The sequence below is a fragment of the Lathyrus oleraceus genome, chromosome 3 (assembly GCF_024323335.1).
Source record: "Lathyrus oleraceus cultivar Zhongwan6 chromosome 3, CAAS_Psat_ZW6_1.0, whole genome shotgun sequence".
Taxonomy (NCBI): Eukaryota; Viridiplantae; Streptophyta; class Magnoliopsida; order Fabales; family Fabaceae; genus Lathyrus; species Lathyrus oleraceus.
In genome coordinates this window covers 298,968,144-298,988,228 of record NC_066581.1, presented here as the reverse complement: position 1 = coordinate 298,988,228, position 20,085 = coordinate 298,968,144, and the positions used below count along the sequence as shown (strand labels likewise).

General features: G+C 33.2%; 1 protein-coding gene across 1 annotated transcript; it reads left to right on the top strand.

Annotated features, from left to right (window-relative positions):
• Window positions 1-13,020: 13,020 nt before the first annotated feature.
• Window positions 13,021-15,697, top strand: LOC127127206 (4-hydroxy-tetrahydrodipicolinate synthase, chloroplastic). Its single transcript, XM_051056336.1, has 3 exons — window positions 13,021-13,325; window positions 13,940-14,020; window positions 14,592-15,697. Exons 1-3 carry the CDS (start codon window positions 13,237-13,239, stop codon window positions 15,517-15,519), a joined length of 1,098 nt encoding a protein of 365 aa, XP_050912293.1. The 5' UTR covers window positions 13,021-13,236; the 3' UTR covers window positions 15,520-15,697.
• The last annotated feature ends 4,388 nt before the right edge of the window (window positions 15,698-20,085 follow it).

Below are 20,085 nucleotides of genomic sequence, written 5' to 3'. Positions count from 1 at the left end.
GGAGACGTTGGCGATCGTCAAGCTTTTGGCGTAAGCGATCAATAGCTTCATTAGGATCAATGACTCTAAGGACCTTTATAGAACATTGAACCTTAGGCCAATTAAGATTGATGGTCGCGTAGTGCGGGTCCCCGAGAAGCTTTTCTCGCGTGGGTCGGTACGAAGATCTCACTCAAAGTAGATTTTCTTGGTGGAGTTGTGGACCGACAAGCTTTTTCCGTAAGCGGAAAATAGTCAAGGAGGTCCATGACTTTGAGACCCTTGTCTAGGACCCGATGTCGATGGTCGCGTAGTGCGGGTCCCCGAGAAGCTTTTCTCACGAGGGTCGATACGAAGATCTCACCCTGAAGAGATTCATTTGAGGGAGTTGACGATCGACAAGCTTTTGCCGTAAGCGCCAAACAACCAAATGAATCGATGACTCTGGGGTCCCTATATATAACCCTAGACTCCGACCAGTGAGACCCCTATTATAGAAAGCAATTAGTGTTATCCTTCATTTGTATCTCGAGCTTGTGATACTTATGCCATCTTGTGTGTTCGACTCGTGAGAACCATTCTTGTGTATCATCTATCCACGCATTCATGCATCATAAAAAAAATCTTCAAATATAATATTCATGCATCATTCTGCATATCATCATACAAAAGCCAGAAAACTTACCATTTGGCCCTTCTATCCAGAATCATCCACGATCAAGCTGACTTCCTGACATTCCCACAACACTCGAGGAAACCAAAGATTGCTCATGGATCAGTTGGAACAAAATTAAGCTGTTATGAGGGAAGATATGACCATTGTGAAGGCTCAGATGGGTCAGCTTGTTGAAGCCCTACAAGCTTAGGCTAGGGGACAAGAGGAAATGCGTCAAGCTAATCTGAGAGTCGCCACTGCGAACCCTGTTGTTGTGACGATACCAGTAAATCCACTAGGAGGAGATGGCACATCTGTTGTAGCTCAACCACCTCCCGAGAGAGGTCCAGGATATCAAAATGATGCTCAGCCATTCAATATCCCTATCAATGGGAGAGTTCAACCTGGGATTGATGATCATCAGGATGCTTTCTTCACCATAAGGGTTGATTCGGTTTATGACGCTTTTGGTTCTTCTTCTGCTGACCTCGAAAGGAGATTCTGTATGATGGAGGAGCGATTCAAGATGATGGAAGGTCCCGATACCTTTGGATTAGATGTTGCTGACATATGCTTAGTGCCAAGCGTGAAAATTCCTCCTAAGTTCAAAGTTCTGAGCTTTGAAAAGTATCAAGGGGCCAACTGCCCAAAGACCCAAATTCGAGATTTTTGCAGAAAGATGGTTGCTCATTCTAATGATGAAAAACTCTTAATGCACTTTTTCCAGGACAACCTTAGTGGAGCCTCTCTGGAATGGTATATGCAGCTTGAGTGCACGCATATACGAACCTGGAGGGAACTTACTGAAGCCTTCTTGAAGCATTATCAATATAATTCAGACATTGGTTCTATCATGTTCATGAGTGATTTTCTTGATTGGCATTTGTAACATTCATTTGTAATAAACTCGTTTGTTTTTGAATAATAAAGACATTGAAATGAATATGCATGTTTTGAATAAATGCATTCGTGGCCACTCATACTTTATTTTGTCAATATCTAACTTTTGAAGGAGGAGGATGAAATTAAAAACACGAAACGAATCACTGCTCGTATGCTTTTGAATAAAACCTTGTTGATGATGTAAGGCATTGTTTCAAATCCCAAACACCGAAGATATAAGGAAGATAATCCCTAGTCAACCCCTTTGAGCCAAGAAGTAGGAGTTTCTTTCTGAATATAAAACCCTCAATCTTAAACCGGGGCAGGGTAGTCATCAGTCAGTTGACCAGGCGTTCAAACTTCAAAAGAGGAGTGTCATATCTGAGGATCAACCATATCTTATCCCTCGTAAGAGGTCGGAAACCAAAAATACCAGATGGTTGTCCCTCATCTACAGAGGCACGAGGCGGTCATAACCCATTCCAATCAAATGGACAAAACAGCTAAGTATTAAAGACATACTTAGACAACAACAATAGTAGTAGAAAATTCATCAGAGCATATAGTAACAGCAGTAGAAACACAACTAACCAGAGCATAATTCATAAGTTATGAGGTAGTTACACACCCACAATATCATGAGTTTTCTACACACAATGCTCCAAAATAATAGACATGTAATCCCATGAACTACGGAGATCTAATTTTCTCATTGCACTATGAGAATACGTAGGCACAAGGGTTTGAATCCTAGATGAGCACATTCATTAATAGACTTATTTTTCCCTTAATTAAAATTGATTGCAAGTAACCTTGAGATAATAACACCCATATGCATAAAGAACAGTCAAAATGGTTCCCGTTGAGTACAACGTATGTAATGGATGATAATACCTTCCCCTTGCATAACCGACTTCCTTGCCCTCTTTCTCTTCCCCTTAGGTTTTATTGATATTTTCCCTTTCCTTTGGAATAAATAAATTTTGGTGGTGACTCTGTTCTATTTCGAGCATGTGATGTGCTCAGGTATTTTTCACGGTGAGACACTGTGAGGAGACACATGTTGAGCCGGATGCTAGGACACGTGGTCTTTCATTAGAAACTAAGTTTTATTTACAAGAGCAACCAACTTATTAGTGGGGAATTTTAACTTATTGTTCATGGAACTATAGTCAAACCCAATAGCCTTCTTCTCCCAAATCTCCAAGATTTCATCTAACATATCAGAACCATTGTTCAACACACGAACATATTTTGTCATACTGTCAAGTTTGGACTTTAACAATATGACTTCCTCTTCTAGACCTACAATGGTTGAACCAAGCTTATATTTTTCAAGGAGTATAACACTTATGGTATTCTTTTGTTTCACTTATCTCAAGAAATATTCCTTCCATTCAGTGAGAAACTCTCTATATGTTTCAGCAAGTTCTTCTTCTGACATCTCTTCATCACTAAACTCACTACAAGAGTCATATTTCCCAATAAAAGCCATAACTTTATTAGTTATTTATCATTCACTTTCATCATCAGAATCAGTCCAAGTGATTGATAATCCCTTTCTTGTTTCTTAAGAAAAGTAGGACATTCAACTTTAACGTGACCAAACCCTTCACATTCATGTCATTGAAGTTCTTTGCCTATGTTTGAGGGACTGATGTCTAACACCTTATTTGGGACATTTGTCCTTCGTCTTTTGTTATGTTTCTTCAAATAGTTGTTAAGCTTTCTCCCAACAAGATCTATAGCCTCTGAAAAACTTTTTCCACCTTGATTTTCATCCTCTACAATGCTGAACACAAAAGCTATATTTTATTCTTCTTTTTTGATCTTCCATTTATTTCTAATTCAAAGTTTAGAAGAGAGCCAATGAGTTAATCAACCTTCAAAGTGATTAAATCTTGAGCTTTTTCAATAGCTATTACTTTCATGTCAAACTTCTTAGACCAAGATCTGAGGATTTTCCTGACCAGCTTCTCTTCTGATATCTTCTCTCCCAATGCAAATGAATTGTTGGTAATGTCTTTAAGTCTGATGTTGAAATCAGAGGTAGATTCATCTTCATCCATTTTTAGATTCTTCAACTTTGTAATGAGGAGCTGCAACCTTGATATCTTCACCTTGGATGCGCCTTCATGGGCAGTTTTGAGAATCTCCCAAGCATCTTTGGCTTCAGTACATGTGTTGATAAATCTAAACATGTTCTTATCAACACCATTGAAAATAAAACTCAAAGCCTTGGAGTTTCCAAGAGCTTCGTCATCTTCTAATCAGTGCATCCAGCTCCAGGCTTCAAACTTGTTGTAGCATCTTGATAAGTAATCACATAATATATCCACCCTTTAATTACTGGCTTCCAAGTTTTTTGTCTATGGACTTGAGAAATCCAACCATTTTATCCTTCCAATAGTCATAATTTATTCCATCTAAAACATATGGTATGTTAATGACCCTCCATCCTTTGTATTATCTATTAGAATAGAAAGTATCTCCCTAGAGCTCACCCAAACAGAACAGGGTGTCTGCTCTGATGCCAATTGAAATTTTGTTCCTCAGGGGACAAATGTTATACTAGATGTTGAGACAAATTTTCCAACTTCTTAAACCAAAATGACGGTACAAAGATATCAATAAAACAATACATAAGGCAGTTAAAGAACACAAGAGATTACTAACCCAGTTCGATGAAACCACAACTACATCTTACATCTAGGGGGCACTCTACCCAATAAATAAAATTCATTACTTTGAATTAGTACACTTAGTCTTACAAGAACAAACAAACCTTATATTGTTCAAAGCCTCTTCCTAATCCTAGTGACTTTCTATTTAAGAACTCCCCCTAAATATGAGAACCTACTCACTTTCTTTTTAATCACACAACTCGTGATTGGTGTTTACAATTCAAATAACCGATGTTTAATATTACAACTCAACTAAGACAAACTTTCTATGCAAAGTTACTGAAACATAAAGTTGTACAACAGTAGATTACACGTTAATCATGTTATTTAATTAGCTTGGAACATAAGAAATAAAAGACTCAAACCCTAGCACAAAGAACCTAGTTCTTGCGTACCAAGACTCTTAACAAACAATGAGAATTGAGTTTCCTTATATAGCAATGTCTTTTGGGATTTTTCTCCTTGTGGATCTACATTTAATTCATCCAGAAAATAGTTGAATAAGTTGGATATGATTTTCTCCTCAAATTTCTTTAATCAAAAGATATTATTTATTCTATTTCAAATTCAATTTTAAATTGGATATTAACATCTCCATATGTCAAACAAATCAATAAAATATCTCTAAAATAATTGTATCAAATTTGATTGAAAATCAATCATAAAAATGCAACAAACAACGTCCAACTTGGCCTGTAGTCAAGGCCAGATGTTGTACAACACATGCTGGAACATCGAGTTCAACATGTTGGACTAGTACTTCCAAAATCAACTTTTCTCCTTGACTTGTAGATCTTCTATTGCACAAAAATTCATGTGAGAAATCAAAGACAAGAACCTTCAGAAAAAAGTTGTGAACGCATGATATGCTTTAACTCAACCATCATTTCAAAACTACCGCGAGGAAATTAGATTGCCAAATACAGATGCATTAAGGTGGTGGATTACATTCCATTGGAGAAGTGGACAAGGGAATTTGATGAAGGACGTTGATGGGACCACATGACAACAAACCCTATTAAATCCATGAACAACATCTTCAAAGGCGTTAGAAACCTACCAATAACCATGTTGACGAGAGCAACCTATTTTAGGTTAGGATCACTTTTCGCAACCAGAGACAAAAAAGTGGAGTTCGGTGTTACGGTCGGGGCAATTATTTAGTGAAAATTGCATAAAAGTGATGAAGGAGGAAAACTATCACATCTAGAACACATGTCGTTACAATCTTTGACAGTCATAGACACATTTTCAGTGTAAAGGAAACAATGAACCACAATGAGGGGAGACCGAATAAACACTATCAGGTCCAACTAAATAGAGGTTGGTGCGACTGTGGTAAGTTTCAAGTTTTTAATATGTTTTGCTCCCACGTCATTGCGACATGTTTATATGATCGTCAGGACGCTTCCAAGCATCTATCTGATGTTTACAAAATCATAAATATATTCAAAGTGTACAACAATAGTTTCCCGATGGAAGCAATGGAGGATTATTGACCTACATATCAAGGGGACATAATTTTGCGCAATGAATATATGCAACGGAAGAAAAAGGGTCACCCTAACATCATGCGTATTATAACAAAAATGGATACGACTAATAAAATAGTAAGATTATATGATATATGTTGTCATCCCAGACACGATCAAACAAATTGTCCCAAATGTTGGAGCAAGTTCTACATGATCATTTATTTTTTTCTTTATATATATATATATATATATATATATATATCAATTTTTGGTTACAACAAAAATAACATAAACACCCCTAAAACAAACAGTTTCCACACACGAACAACACACGACATATCATACCAACATAAATACGCATAAAACACCAACACAAACAACAAATAAAAAAGACTTAACACCACAATATGTCTAAGAGATTACAACAATAAAAATAATGTCATATGTTACAAACATCATATCTCTAATATCATTGTCATCTTTAACTCGAACCCACATACGTTGCATAACATTATTGTTATCTACAATTAAGATGTACAAAACAAGCATCTCGATACTTTTAATTCTTTCCACATCATTAATCTCTCTGTATAACCAACTTTCCAAACTCCTTTCAAGATGCTCGAAACTTAGGATGTTAAAAAAAATATTTTTATCAGAGGTTTTGTTGTCGAATACCATACATGTTGATATCTTTTGTCAACCATGATAGAGCTATTGAAGAAAATAAAAACAGAATATGAAATGATGTGTAAAGTAAATGGTAGAATGCACCTCTATTTATACTATAAGAAACACAATACACATTGGCGCTTGATGAATTGGCGCCACCTTTGAAAACGTATACACTTGCGCCAATTAGACTGATAACATCATATGCAGCCGTCAATTCAATTGGCGATACCATTGAAAAAGTATGTGAAGTAGCCAATTCGCCTGACACCACCACTAGGTTCGATTTTTGTTTTGTTTGAAAGTAGAATATATTGGGAATTTTCTTAACAACAATGTTATCTTGACACTCTTTTTTACACCAATACCGTATACACTATTCATCGTATTTATACGTGAACAATGGTTTTAAATAGTTAAACTAAGTTGGTTATTGAAACATAAAAAGTTTATAAATGAAGTGATTAAATTGATTAATAAATGCCCATATATTATTTTTTAGTAGTAAATCAAAGTTGATTAATAAAATCTAAAAAGTTGATTAATAAAGTTATACAGTTGGTTAATGAACGTCCAACTATTAAAAATCTTTTTTAGTAGTAAACAAAATTGGTTAGTAAAATGTAAAAGGTCGGTTTATGTTATAAAGTTGGTTAATCACAAAATTTTATATCAATATTATTTAATTTAAAAATTATATATATATATATATATATATATATATATATATATATATATATATATATATATATATATATATATATATATAATATATATATATATATATATATATATATATATATATATATATATATATATATATATATATATATATATATATGAGAATAATTGAAATACACTGTCAGTGTAAAAGGGTTTTACACTATCACTTAATTATACACGTTGGATATTAAAAGAAGTTTGACTTTTATTTTAAAAATCTATAAAGTAATACAAACGGGTGATTGTGATGAACCGACGTTGTAAAACTTTTTACACTGACAGTGTATAGTAATTAATCTCTCTCTCTCTCTCTCTCTATATATATATATATATATATAAATTTATATATTTAAAAAATTTATATATTTAAAAAAATTTAAAATTATAATATTTCACTGTTCACCTTATTGATAATAGAAAAATACCGTGTAAGTGTAGAAATTTGATGTAAGAATATGATTTATCTTTTCTTAAAATCTAAATTATTTTAAAATAAAATTAAAATTATAGATTATTTTGATAAAAAATTCATTTTGCAAAGCTTTTATTTTAATAATTGTACCGACCCCTCCATTATAGTGCATCACTTCAAGCATTTTGTTTCTTTACTTTAACTTTAAGCTTTTATTTCAATCGAAGTCCATTCAAGTATTTGTTTCTTTTCTATTTCAAGTATTTGTTTCTTTTCTATTATTTATTTTAAGCTTTTATTATATTAAGTACTATCCCATTTTCCATGGTAGTCCTTTCATGTTTTGTGTTTGTATATGAAAATTAGTTTTCAGTCTTGTTTATCGGATGTTGAAAGTGTGATCATTTTAATATTTTAAGGTTGATTTTTTCCGCACTAATAGACAATAAAATTAATCCGATTTAATTATAAATAATTCGTCGCAGTCAAATATTAGGATTTAAATAAAAATATCATTCTAACACTAATTTATGTATGAAAAATCTTCTGTCCCTACTTGCATGCTTTTTTCTCCCTTGCGTGTCGCATGGTCTTGTTTTATCTAATAAAGTAAACCACACTACCTGAAATTGAATGTTCAATTTTACAAAAATTTAAATAAAAGCGTTCAAATAACAAAACTATTTGAATTTCTTTTATTATAGGACACATTTTTATTACTCAGTTTATTGTCGAATATGGCTGATGTTATTCAACTAAGTCCATACAATTAATAATAAAAAAGACACTTTAAATGTAATTGTAGTTTCAACACATTAAAGAGGTATTGTGATAACTTCCCACACATTTAAAATTAAGAATAATTATTTACTCTTTTTTATATATTTTAGTTGAAGAATGAGAGATAGTTCAAAGATTAAAATTGATAGTTCGTTTGTCTTACATTATATATTTTGATTGTTTAATTTCACTGGATTCAATATTTCCCTCCCAACAATAACAATAGTATTTTAGCTAGATATTTGATATAATAATGTATGGCTTTCAATTTAAAAAAAATAATGTATTTTAATTAACCCATATTTTAGGATATTTTGACTTTTATTTAATTAAAACATGATAATTTCAAATAAAATGGATATTTTAATATAATATTTACTAAATAACTTATAACTTTAAAAAGAGTATAAACTTGTGTGAAAAAAAAACTTTTAAAAAATAGATTTAAACAGTCTTTACGTTTTTATAAGTTGATGTGTTTTTTTATTTTAAGTATTAAATTTTTTTTATATGAAATTTCTAAGTGTTGAATTTTTTGGGGGGTTTAGTCTCACACGTTAAGAATTCACTAAAAGAAGATGATGTGGCAAACGTTTTGCTGACGTGGCCTAGGAGGGACAAAAGCCAGTTTTTTTTCAAATTCATCTTCGTCTACCTCAATCCATCTCCAACCTCTATCTTCAACCTCCATTTTTTTCTCATCTCCAACCTCCATTTTATCATGCACAACATCATTCATTATTCTCAATGGTCCAAACATCTTTCCTAATTGCATTCTCACTTTAATATTCATTCAAACTCTAGAATGTATGTCTCCTCTTCTAAATCTCTTTCCTACCTCTAAAATAATGAGTGATGTGTTGTTTATGAAGGTGTTAAAACAATTTTTTTGTGTGGAATTTTTCATGTTGGCTCTACCAATAGTTAGATTCATGATTTGTTTATATTTTTCAATGGTAAATGTGTTTGCCTATTATTAGATTTATGACTTTACCAACCTTACTTTCTTACTAGTTAAATATTTTAATTTCTAATTTTAGTCAAGAGTTTTGGAGTTGCCCTATTGATTTAAAACTTTTTATTGTGAAACCAAGTTAATACTTTCTAGGATGAAAAAATGAACATTTCCCCACGAGTTATGATTCTTTGGTTGTAATTCTCTGTTCTAATGACTTAAATTTCAGATAGCATGAATAAATTTAGTTTTCTATGTATTTTAAGATGTTTGTTATGCATGTAATGGTTTAAAAGATTTTGTTTCTTTTATGCTTGTAAAATTTTGCATATTTAAAAAAAATGATAATTACCATGAGATTACGAGCTTCTAAATTCATATGTTTATTCACGTGAATGATGTTCAATTGTTCATGGAACTATCTATGTAGCCAATAATGCATTAATTATCCCTTATTTTAGATGCTTTTGAAGAAGACTATATGTCACAATATCAACCGATCAACTAGATGAAGAGATAATTTCAATTATTATTCAAATCACTCTTTATAGATTTAAGAACAGTTGAGTCAGAAAAGGAATTACAAGCATGGTAGAAAAAAGATTAAAAATGGGCATGGTGACAAAAATAAAATACATAAACAAAATTCCAGAATTATGGGCTAAAACCAAAAAAAAAATTTAGGGGCTAAAACAAAAAACTTATAATGACGAAAAAACTATTTAAGCCTAAATTATATTTTTGTGTTCATATCTTCATCCCCAACCTTCACACAAACCCAAAAAATTTCAAACCCAAAATTTTTAAAAACCCAAAACTTAACAGAGGAGCGACCATCTTGTCTCTACAAAACACAATATTTTCTTCAAATGAACAATATCATGGTCTTTGAAATAAGTTTGATCAAGAATTGGCATAGGTGATCTAAGTTTGCTTATGAAGCTCCATGGTTGATGGGGTTGGTGAGAAGAGAAACATAAGCATTTTGTGAAGAATGAGATAAGGAATAGAGGGAAAGGTAGCTGCTTTTTGAAAGGGAGTTTGTAGAACATAAGATGAAGGTGAAGGTGAGAAAAAATGGAGGTTGGAGATGGAGTTTAAAGTTGAGAAAAAATGGTGGTTGGAGATGGATTAAGGAGGAAGATGTTTTGTAATTTTTTCGATTTTTGGATTTTATCCTCCCATTCCATGTCACTGGACGTTTTCTACCTCCTCTTTTTTTGTAACAGATTTTTAACGTCAAGGACTAAAACCAAACGAAACTCAACACTTAAGGACTTCATAAAAAAAAGAATTAGGGACTAAAATAAAAAACACATCAACTTACATGGATAAAAAGACTATTTAAGAGAAATAGTTATTATATTTACCGAACAACTTCAACCAACTTTATCTATAGTTATAGGCTAAATTTTTTTGGTATCAGATCTTATATTTATGGTTTTTCTAATCTTATAAGTTTAAAAATAATTATTTGAGTCCCTCAAATTTTTAAAGTATATTACTTCATGTCTTTATTTATGCCACCATGCATGCCACATGGCTAATTAGCGAAGGAAAAAAAACCTTTAAAATGCTTTTTAAATCCATCACTAAAGGTGAAGAATACAAAGAAACACAATAGAGGTTACAACTTTAAAACATATCCCTTTCCCATCAATCTTTTGGCCACAACAGAAAAATTCAAATCCAATCCAGATCCACAATTAACACCTCTTTCTCCGAAACACCATAAAAATATTTATTGATTGCATCAATTCATAAAATAGATAATGTATGTGACTAGTAATTTGTAAAAGTTTAAAACGGACCAATGTTTCACATAACAAAAGCCATGACCACCATTGCAGTTTCATATATATTATAAGTCTAAACAGACTTTGATAAATTTGTTTGATAATTATCCCCACAAGATTCCAGACATATATCCAAGTGTAGCATGTCATCAGTTAAATATTGATCTTTGTGTTGAGTGTGTGTCTCAATGTAGGAGGCGACAATCATTTGAAAAGGGTGAAGCAACAATGAAAATGGTCCAAGACTTACTCGACGCTAACTTTATCTTTGAAGTTAAATATACTAAATGGATATCACACGTCATGTTGGTAAAGAAGGCTTCGAGTAAGTTCAGGATGTGCATTGATTACACGGATCTCAACCGAGCATGCCCTAAAGACTCATACCACTTTTCAAATATAAACATACTAGTGGGAAATTAAGTTAAATATAAGTTTTTGTCATTCATGGGTGCATATTCCAGATACAACCATATTCTCATGTATGAGCCGGATAGAGAGAAAACAATCTTCGTGACTGAACAAGCCAACTACCTATGCAATATGATGCCTTTTGCCGTGAAAAATATAGGGGTGACATACCAGAGGATGATGAACAAGGTCTTCAGGGAAGAAATAGACAAAATGTTGGAGGTGTATATAGACGATATGATTTTCAAGTTCGACGAAGAATAACTACACATCGAGCATCACTCTTGTGTATTCCAAAGAGTATGACGATACAACACGATGTTTATCTAGAAAAGTGTATCTTTAGAGTCACAGTTGTCAATGTTTTGGATTTTTATTTGACATTGTGAGGCATATAGGCAAATACATATAAATATGAAGTGATTATCCAAATGGTGACACCGACCATAAAGAAGAAGGTCATGAGAATGAATGGAAGGCTAACGACTCTTAAGAGTTTCATCTTAAAGTCATCCCAGCATGCCCTACCATTCTACAAATTGTTGACAAAGGAAGCACACTTTGAATGGAACCCAGAATGCGAGCAAGCATTTGTATCCTTGAAAATGGCCTTGTCAACTCCACTAGTATTATCTTGGCCCTCCACAAGGGAGATCTTATTCTTTTACTTGGGTGTGTCTGATGATCCAGTAATATATATATATATATATAGAGAGAGAGAGAATCTTCTGATTATTATTATAAATAAAAAAATACTTTTTAAATTTATTAAATAAATGATATATCTGATTATTATTATATATCATATACATCAATTATACAATAAATTAAAAAAAGAATTATTACTTATAACAGTGATTAAAAGATGTAACATATCAATCCACCGCGCAACTGCGCCGTTATTCTTTTCAAATATAAATATATAAAAACTCTTAAAACATTGGACACTTGATCATTGTTCAAATAAACGTGGCTTAGGCTTAGTGTTAAAATAAATATAATGTTTAAAATATATTTTATGTTGAGAAAGAATAGTCCAAGAATAAAAAAGAAAAGAAAAGTCTAACATCCAAAATATCCTTTTGACTGAATAACTGAAAATACGTATAGCAATTATTTAGTAAAAACTATAACAATCTGTCATTATTATTATTTATTTATTTGACAATGACCGTTACTCTTATTTAATCCCTTAAAATATAATAAACAATGTCACACTCATCTAAAATTACCAACAAATAATCAAATTAATTTGCAAATAAAAAATAGAAGATGCATTTAATTAACGACGTGCATTCTCTATTACGCTCATTTGAATGATTTGATATAGTGATTTTTTATTGGACAGCCATCTCAAATTTCTTTACTTCATTAAATTTAAAATATAATTAAATTACAACTACTTGAAAATAAGAATGATAATTTAAGTTAGCATTATCCTAATTTAAAATTTAAGTTAACCAATTATAAATTTTTTATAAACTCTATACATATTTTTATTTATTTATTAATAAATATATATATAATTTTAATAATTGGAGGACTAAATAAAATAAAATAAAATTATTTAAAAGATAATTTAAATTAAAACATTTTATAAATTTAATTAACTCACGAGGTCACACTCGCAGACGCAGTATTCGCAGCCGCCGCTAGCTTCACTCTTCTCTTCCACATTGCCAACACTTCACCACCATCTTAACACTCAAACCGACGCCGTTTTCAATCACGCTTCTAGGGTTTATAGGTTTCACCCTTATCACATCAAATTCGCTTCTGATTCGGATCTTTCTCTCAGCTTCGAACTTTATCATGGCTACATTGAAGACCTGTACTGGTGTTTGCTCCACAGGATCCGCTTTTCCGCTTTCCAATGTTACTACTAGTAACAAAAACACTAGGTATAAATTTTTTGTTTTTTGGTTGAAGATTTTGGTTGTTGACTTGCTGGATTTTGAAATCTGAATTATCGCAGTGTATCTATGCATGTTTGTTTGGTTTATTATCGTTTTTATTACTAGCTGATATGAAGGTTTAAAAAAACGGTTTTTAGTCGGGGCAGACTTTTGCTATTATGGTAGTTACATGTGCACGACACTAATTCTGGTTGTTGCAGTGTGAAATAACCACAATTTGTTCTTTAAAATAAAAACAGTGAATAACCGTATCGACCTGTTGAAATTGTTTTGTACGGACCGCTGTTTTCGCGGTCGCAGACGGTGTTTTAAAACCTTGGCTGTTATGCATAAATGAGAAATTTGTAGGTTTGTTACTTTGTTTCGCTGATTAGTGCCGGTTCTTGTGTTAAGGTTGAGACATATGATCATTGGTCATTCATTTATGTTGTATGGCTAAGATTTATATTGAGAGAGTGTACTTCTTTCTTTGCACTTATGAAGCTTGTGATTGGTTCTGATTGTGCGGCTGAGAAATTTCAGTCACGGACCATCAATGATCAGTCCAAATTTTTGTAGGTTTAAACCGTTTAATGTTAACATTTGATTGTATTGTTCAGGAGCTCTTGCTGGAAGCCTACACAAGCAGCTGTGAAAACCAGTTTCCACCTCCCAATGCGTAGCTATGAGATGAAGAATAGGTAATGAATTTACTGTTCTAAATTCTATATTTTCCATTTGTTTTCATCTTTTTCATTTTTCTGGTTGATATTTTATGTAGTATGTGTGCTTATGTGATGACATGAGATGTCTGTTGTATAGATTAGAGAGAACTAGGATTTTTGGAAGAGACAAGAAATGATTTTACATTCTGATTTTGTAATATGTATCTTTGATCTGCAAAGTTTTTTCACATTAATTCATATTGCCCCTATAAATTGCAACTGTACCACTGCATGCTTTAAGCAGTATACTCCCTCCTGTCACTATTGTAAGCAAAAAAAGTGACATTAAGTCTTGGTCACTATTATAAACAAAAGTTATTAATTTTTAGACTAATTAATGCTTGTATTACTATTATACCCTTAGTTTAATTCAAAAGCATTTACTGTTGGTAATTGATTATTTTTGCTCATAATTGTGACCGGAGGGAGTATTTAAAAGGGTCTTGTGTTTCTGGCGTAATGGCTGCATGTTTGTGTTTTTGCTGCTTTTGTTTGTGATCCTGGATTAAACAATCCGTACTAATGAAGCTATATGTTGTATTTACAGGACTTGTACTGAGGACATAAAGTGTCTGAGATTGATAACTGCCATTAAAACTCCATACCTACCTGATGGTCGATTTGATCTTGAAGCATATGATGCCTTGGTAAATACGCAGATTGAGAATGGAGTTGAAGGTGTCATTGTTGGTGGCACAACTGGTGAAGGGCAACTAATGAGCTGGGAAGAACACATAATGCTTATTGCACACACAGTCAACTGTTTTGGTGGGAATATTAAGGTTATTGGAAATACTGGAAGTAACTCAACCAGGGAAGCAATTCATGCCACAGAACAAGGTTTTGCTGTTGGAATGCATGCTGCCCTTCATATAAATCCTTACTATGGAAAAACCTCTTTGGATGGTATGGTTGCACACTTTCAAAGTGTGCTTTCCATGGGACCCACGATCATATACAATGTGCCCTCACGGACTGGTCAAGACATTCCTCCACACGTGATTCAAAACTTAGCTCAAAGTACTTGCTTAGCTGGTGTCAAGGAATGTGTGGGAAATGACCGGATCAAAGAGTATACTGATAATAAAATTGTTGTGTGGAGTGGGAACGATGATGAATGCCATGATTCCAGATGGGGTTACGGAGCTACTGGAGTGGTATCTGTTGCAAGCAACCTGATTCCTGGCTTAATGCATGAACTCATGTTTGGGGGGAAAAACCCTGCATTGAATTCCAAGCTCTTGCCTTTGATTGCCTGGCTTTTCCAAATGCCAAATCCCATTGGTTTGAACACAGCTCTTGCTCAACTTGGAGTTGTCAGGCCAGTTTTCAGGCTGCCATTTGTACCTCTCCCTTTGGAGAAAAGGATAGAATTTGCCAATTTGGTGAAGGAAATTGGTCGACAGCATTTCGTTGGAACTCAAGACGTTCAGGTTCTTGATGACAACGACTTTTTCTTGGTTAGTCGTTATTAATTTAGGTGGTTATTTATATATCTAGGTCACCTTGTAGACTTGTTGTATCCTTTATGGGGTTTTATGCAAAACTTAAAAGACAAGTATGTATGTTGTAGTGTTTGATTAAGTCAACTCGACTACTACTATCTTGTTTCGTTTGACTGGTTATTTTGTAGTTGGAAACTAGTTCACATTTTGTTTGGAGTTAAAACTGTTTGCATGTTATGAACCCTGTTTCAAAATTTTCAAAACCTTTTTACAAAAACAAACCCACTCATGCAGTTTTAGAAGTAAGTTTCTTGCTTAAAACATGGAGTGATGGACATGAAACCAGTGAAGCATTATTATAAAGAACAACAAATTCTTGATTATCCTCACTTACATGTAATGATAATTATGTGGTTGGCTGTGTTGTGCAGAAAACTACTAAATGTTATTTGGAGATGATTTTAGTAAGTAATGTTTTTATTAGTCTCTTCTCCATAATTACTACTTATTAGGTTTTCTGTACCCACCATTACCAAGTAACATCCTTTTGGGGCTTGAATTTCTTTTTGAATAAACCTACTTTGTACTGCACCACTAATATTTGTTGTGTTTTAACATTTGAGGTTATTTTGCACCCTACATTTCTAGTGCAATGCAACACTACACATGTGTTTCAATTGTATTTTCTGTACCGTATTTGAAAGTATACTGTTACTCTGGCTTCCAATTTCCTAGCCTAGCCTATGAATTGGGCAAAGGTTGCTCAAACGTCTTTTTCAAGGAATTACCTAAGGGGAATTGGGAGAACATCATTTCAAGTGAGACTAGTTGAAAAATGCACCAAAAGAGGCTTTGAACTAGGGTTGATGAATGAGTGTGAGCATTTTATGTGTACATTCTATTCATATTGGGGGTAGGGAAAGTTCATTCCTAACATTTCTATTAATTAAATTTACATTATTTATGGAGAAGTTTGTTGAGTTTATAAAATGTAAATTGACTATTAGAGAGATTTAAGAATTAAAATAAATGAATGACATTTTGTAATTAAAAGCTAAAACAAGAAGAAGAAAAAAGTATTCTATCAAATCAAATAAATTGTAAGCTTGAAGAGTCAAAAAGTTGATTTTATTCTCATAATAAAATGTTAAAGACATTGACAACGGAAATATTTGAGAATAGAATGGCAAAAATTGAAATAAAAAAACTTGAATTTAGCTGTTTGTTAATTAAGAGTAAAAACCCATTTTAATAATTTAGTAAAACGGTAAGGTCCGATTCATAAAAGTTTTGGGAGAACTTAGTCCCCCCAGATAGAATGAAATTTCTAATAATAACTAGTAAAAATTAATTGTTTTTTTTTATTCTTGATTTATAAATAAAACAACTTGTTTACAACACACAAATATAAATGAATCTTGTATTTGCACTAATATGTTATACTAATTTTGGGGAATTATTCTTCTCATCCTTAACGGTGAAGAATCACTCTTAAGAAACCCGAAAATGTCAATGGAAATTTATGGAAGTTAACATAACTTACTCCTCCACATACATAAAACATTTTGTAAGTGAACAACCTCTATTTAGTATAAAAAAAATAATATGTAAATTAACCCTCGTATTGATGGAAGAATGAGTATGTAGGATAAATTTCAGACTAACCCATTGAACACATTTTGAAGTCATGGTATTGTGCTTATTTTACAATTTAGTGTACATTACTGAAGTAAAATTTCGTATTAACCCTGAAGACAATAAACTTCCCGTCTTGGACGTATTTTTGTTATAAATTTAATATATTTTAATAAATCATATATTTGAAGTCATTTATACAAAGTTTATTCAATTAAATCATACACTTATGTAACTCAATCAAAATACTATATATTAAGTCCAAATGCAAGCCATTGATTGTTCACAAAATACAAACCAAAATACAAAGAAAAAGTCAACTACTGGGTATATCTGACCTCCTGGTTCCTTATCAGCCTCCTATACTGCAAGTCATTTTGTGCCTCGATTATCATGGCCTCTATATTGGCGTTCTAAAGAGTGCCTTCCTGAAACTCTCCTCTTTCTATGCCCACTCTACCCATAGCCACAATACGCTAGCAGATTAGAAACACGTCAACAATAAGGTTTGCACTAGTTTGCTTCTCTTCTAATATCTCTTGATGAGCTGACTTATGTGACTCTCCCTCTGCATCCGATGTCATGTAAAGACGTGACACTCTAAAAAGAATTGGATGTAGTTGTATACAATACGCCATGCCCGAGGAGCTGACACACTACGTACATCCTCTGGGACGAGATGATCATGATACTCCGCAAATATCTCATTAACATCTATGTGACGGAGTGTGGGAGGAGCAACAATGGTGGGGACTCTAGGAATACCCTACAGATATCTGAAATGGTGAATGAATCGCTCATGTAGATATGCGACGTAGTCGTAATCACAAACGATTAACAAGCGCTAAGTCTAGAACAAAAACACAAGTTTGCAAGCAAAATATTTGTCAGACAAAGTTTTGGAATCCACCAAAAAAGGATATACTTGAATTTTATTATGATCAAAGATAACTTTCACGGTCACACCCAAAGGTGTTTAAATACATAAAAAGAAACCCTAATTGGCTTTTAATCCAAAACAAAAACAAAATAGAAAAAGAAACCCTAATGAGCATTTAATTAAAAACAAAAATAAAATAGAAAATTGCGAAATATATTAAATTGTTGTATTTGGGTATGAAACAAACTCGGATGTCTTAAAAGGTCCATATGTCACGACGAAGCGGTGAGTTGGGCTCGTGAGCCGATTTCCTATCCAGAAAGGTATAATTATAATCATTCTCACATCGAACGCCTAAATTGCACAATTCCTGTCAAATATTTCTGATGTGCGACTTCTTCTTCGATACACACAATCAGTCTTCCTACATCAGACCCCTCACCTCTGAAGAACTCGACCCCGAGTTCTCTTCTTGATAAAGAGCCCCATCTACTTGATACTCATGAATGTCAGTAATATTTAAAGTATTAATACATTCATGGAATCTGGGAGAGCTACCATATAAGCATTATCATTGATCTTTCAGGTCACTTTAAACAAACCATACTTGCTTGAAGTACCAACTAGAAACCTCCCCTTACGCAGAAACACCATTACATCGTCTCCCATATTGAAAACTTTAACTTTCTTGTGTTTATCACGCATAAGAGGCAAATCGTTTGGTAGTTCATATGCGGTAAACTCCTTGAAATCCTCTAGGATCCCTAACACTTCTTCTAGAATTGTTATTTACTCATTTACATCACCCATCATCCCTTTAATCATCATTGGGCAAAAAAATCCAGTTTCTTTAACAGCCCCATCAAGCTCCTTTTCACTTTGTGTCATCACCAAGAAACTAGAATTCTTTCCTCCTGTATTGTTAACATTAATGCAAAACAGGGGCCATAACAATTTTATGTGTGCTCCGTGTAAACATCATCATGTTATCCTGTCCTTGACAAGTGATATCATTATCAAACAGTCAAGTCCTACCAAGTAAAATATGACAAGCATCCATATCAAGAACACTACAAAAGTACCTCTTCTCTGTAATGATTTTTGATAGAGATATGAACTCTGCAAGCTAGTGTTCCTCGAACTTGGTAGCCATTTCTTATCAACCGAGGGTGTATGACTTCTCACGGGGTTCTATGGGCAACATCAAATAATCTACCAATTTATTTGACGTCAAAATTTTCATGCTGCCACTATCCACAATCAGATTACACAGATTGTTCTTGATAGAATAATGTGTTTTAAACAAATTCTTGTGTTGTCCTTCATCTTTGGATGCTATTAAAATTATTTGTAACATAAAATTCACACTCTCATCATATTCTTCCTCTTCAAACTCAACCCCTGCATATTCATCATTCTCAATTGCATGTCTTTCTCTTTCCTTTTCCTCTTCCCTTTCTTCCGCAACAGTAACGACTCTCCTTCTTGGACAAACATTTGATCTGTAAATTATTCCATTACAATGATAACACATGTCTCTAGTGGATTTAGCATATGGATTATTATGCCTCTGGACTGGTGCTTTACCCTATTGCACACCGTCAGGGTTGTTAGTCATCTTATTCTCAAGGTTGGAATCCTTGGTTGCTGCACTCTTTTCCTTGTCGCATACCGATTCAAAGTTATTAAGGGGAGAATACCTAAAAGATGAGAAATTTCAAGGGGATTTCTCCACCAATTATGCCTTCAAAGCTAGTCTGAATGCCTTAGCCACGATCCATACAGTATGCAAATCCATCTTCTCCTGTAAAGATCCCTTTAAGCCACTGATGTATCGGGCTACCTTTTGGCTCTCTGATTCTCCCATTTCATTACACTCAGAGAAATCCATAAACTCATCTATGTATTCTATTAAGTTATCTTTCCCTGAACACACTAAATATACATCTTATAAAAAATCTAATCATAATCCTCCAGTAAACACCGCTCAAGCATCAATTGTTTCATTCTTCGCAAAGATCTAACCAACCATTTTCTTTGCCTCTGCCTATGAAGAACAAGCTTATCCCACTAGACCCCAG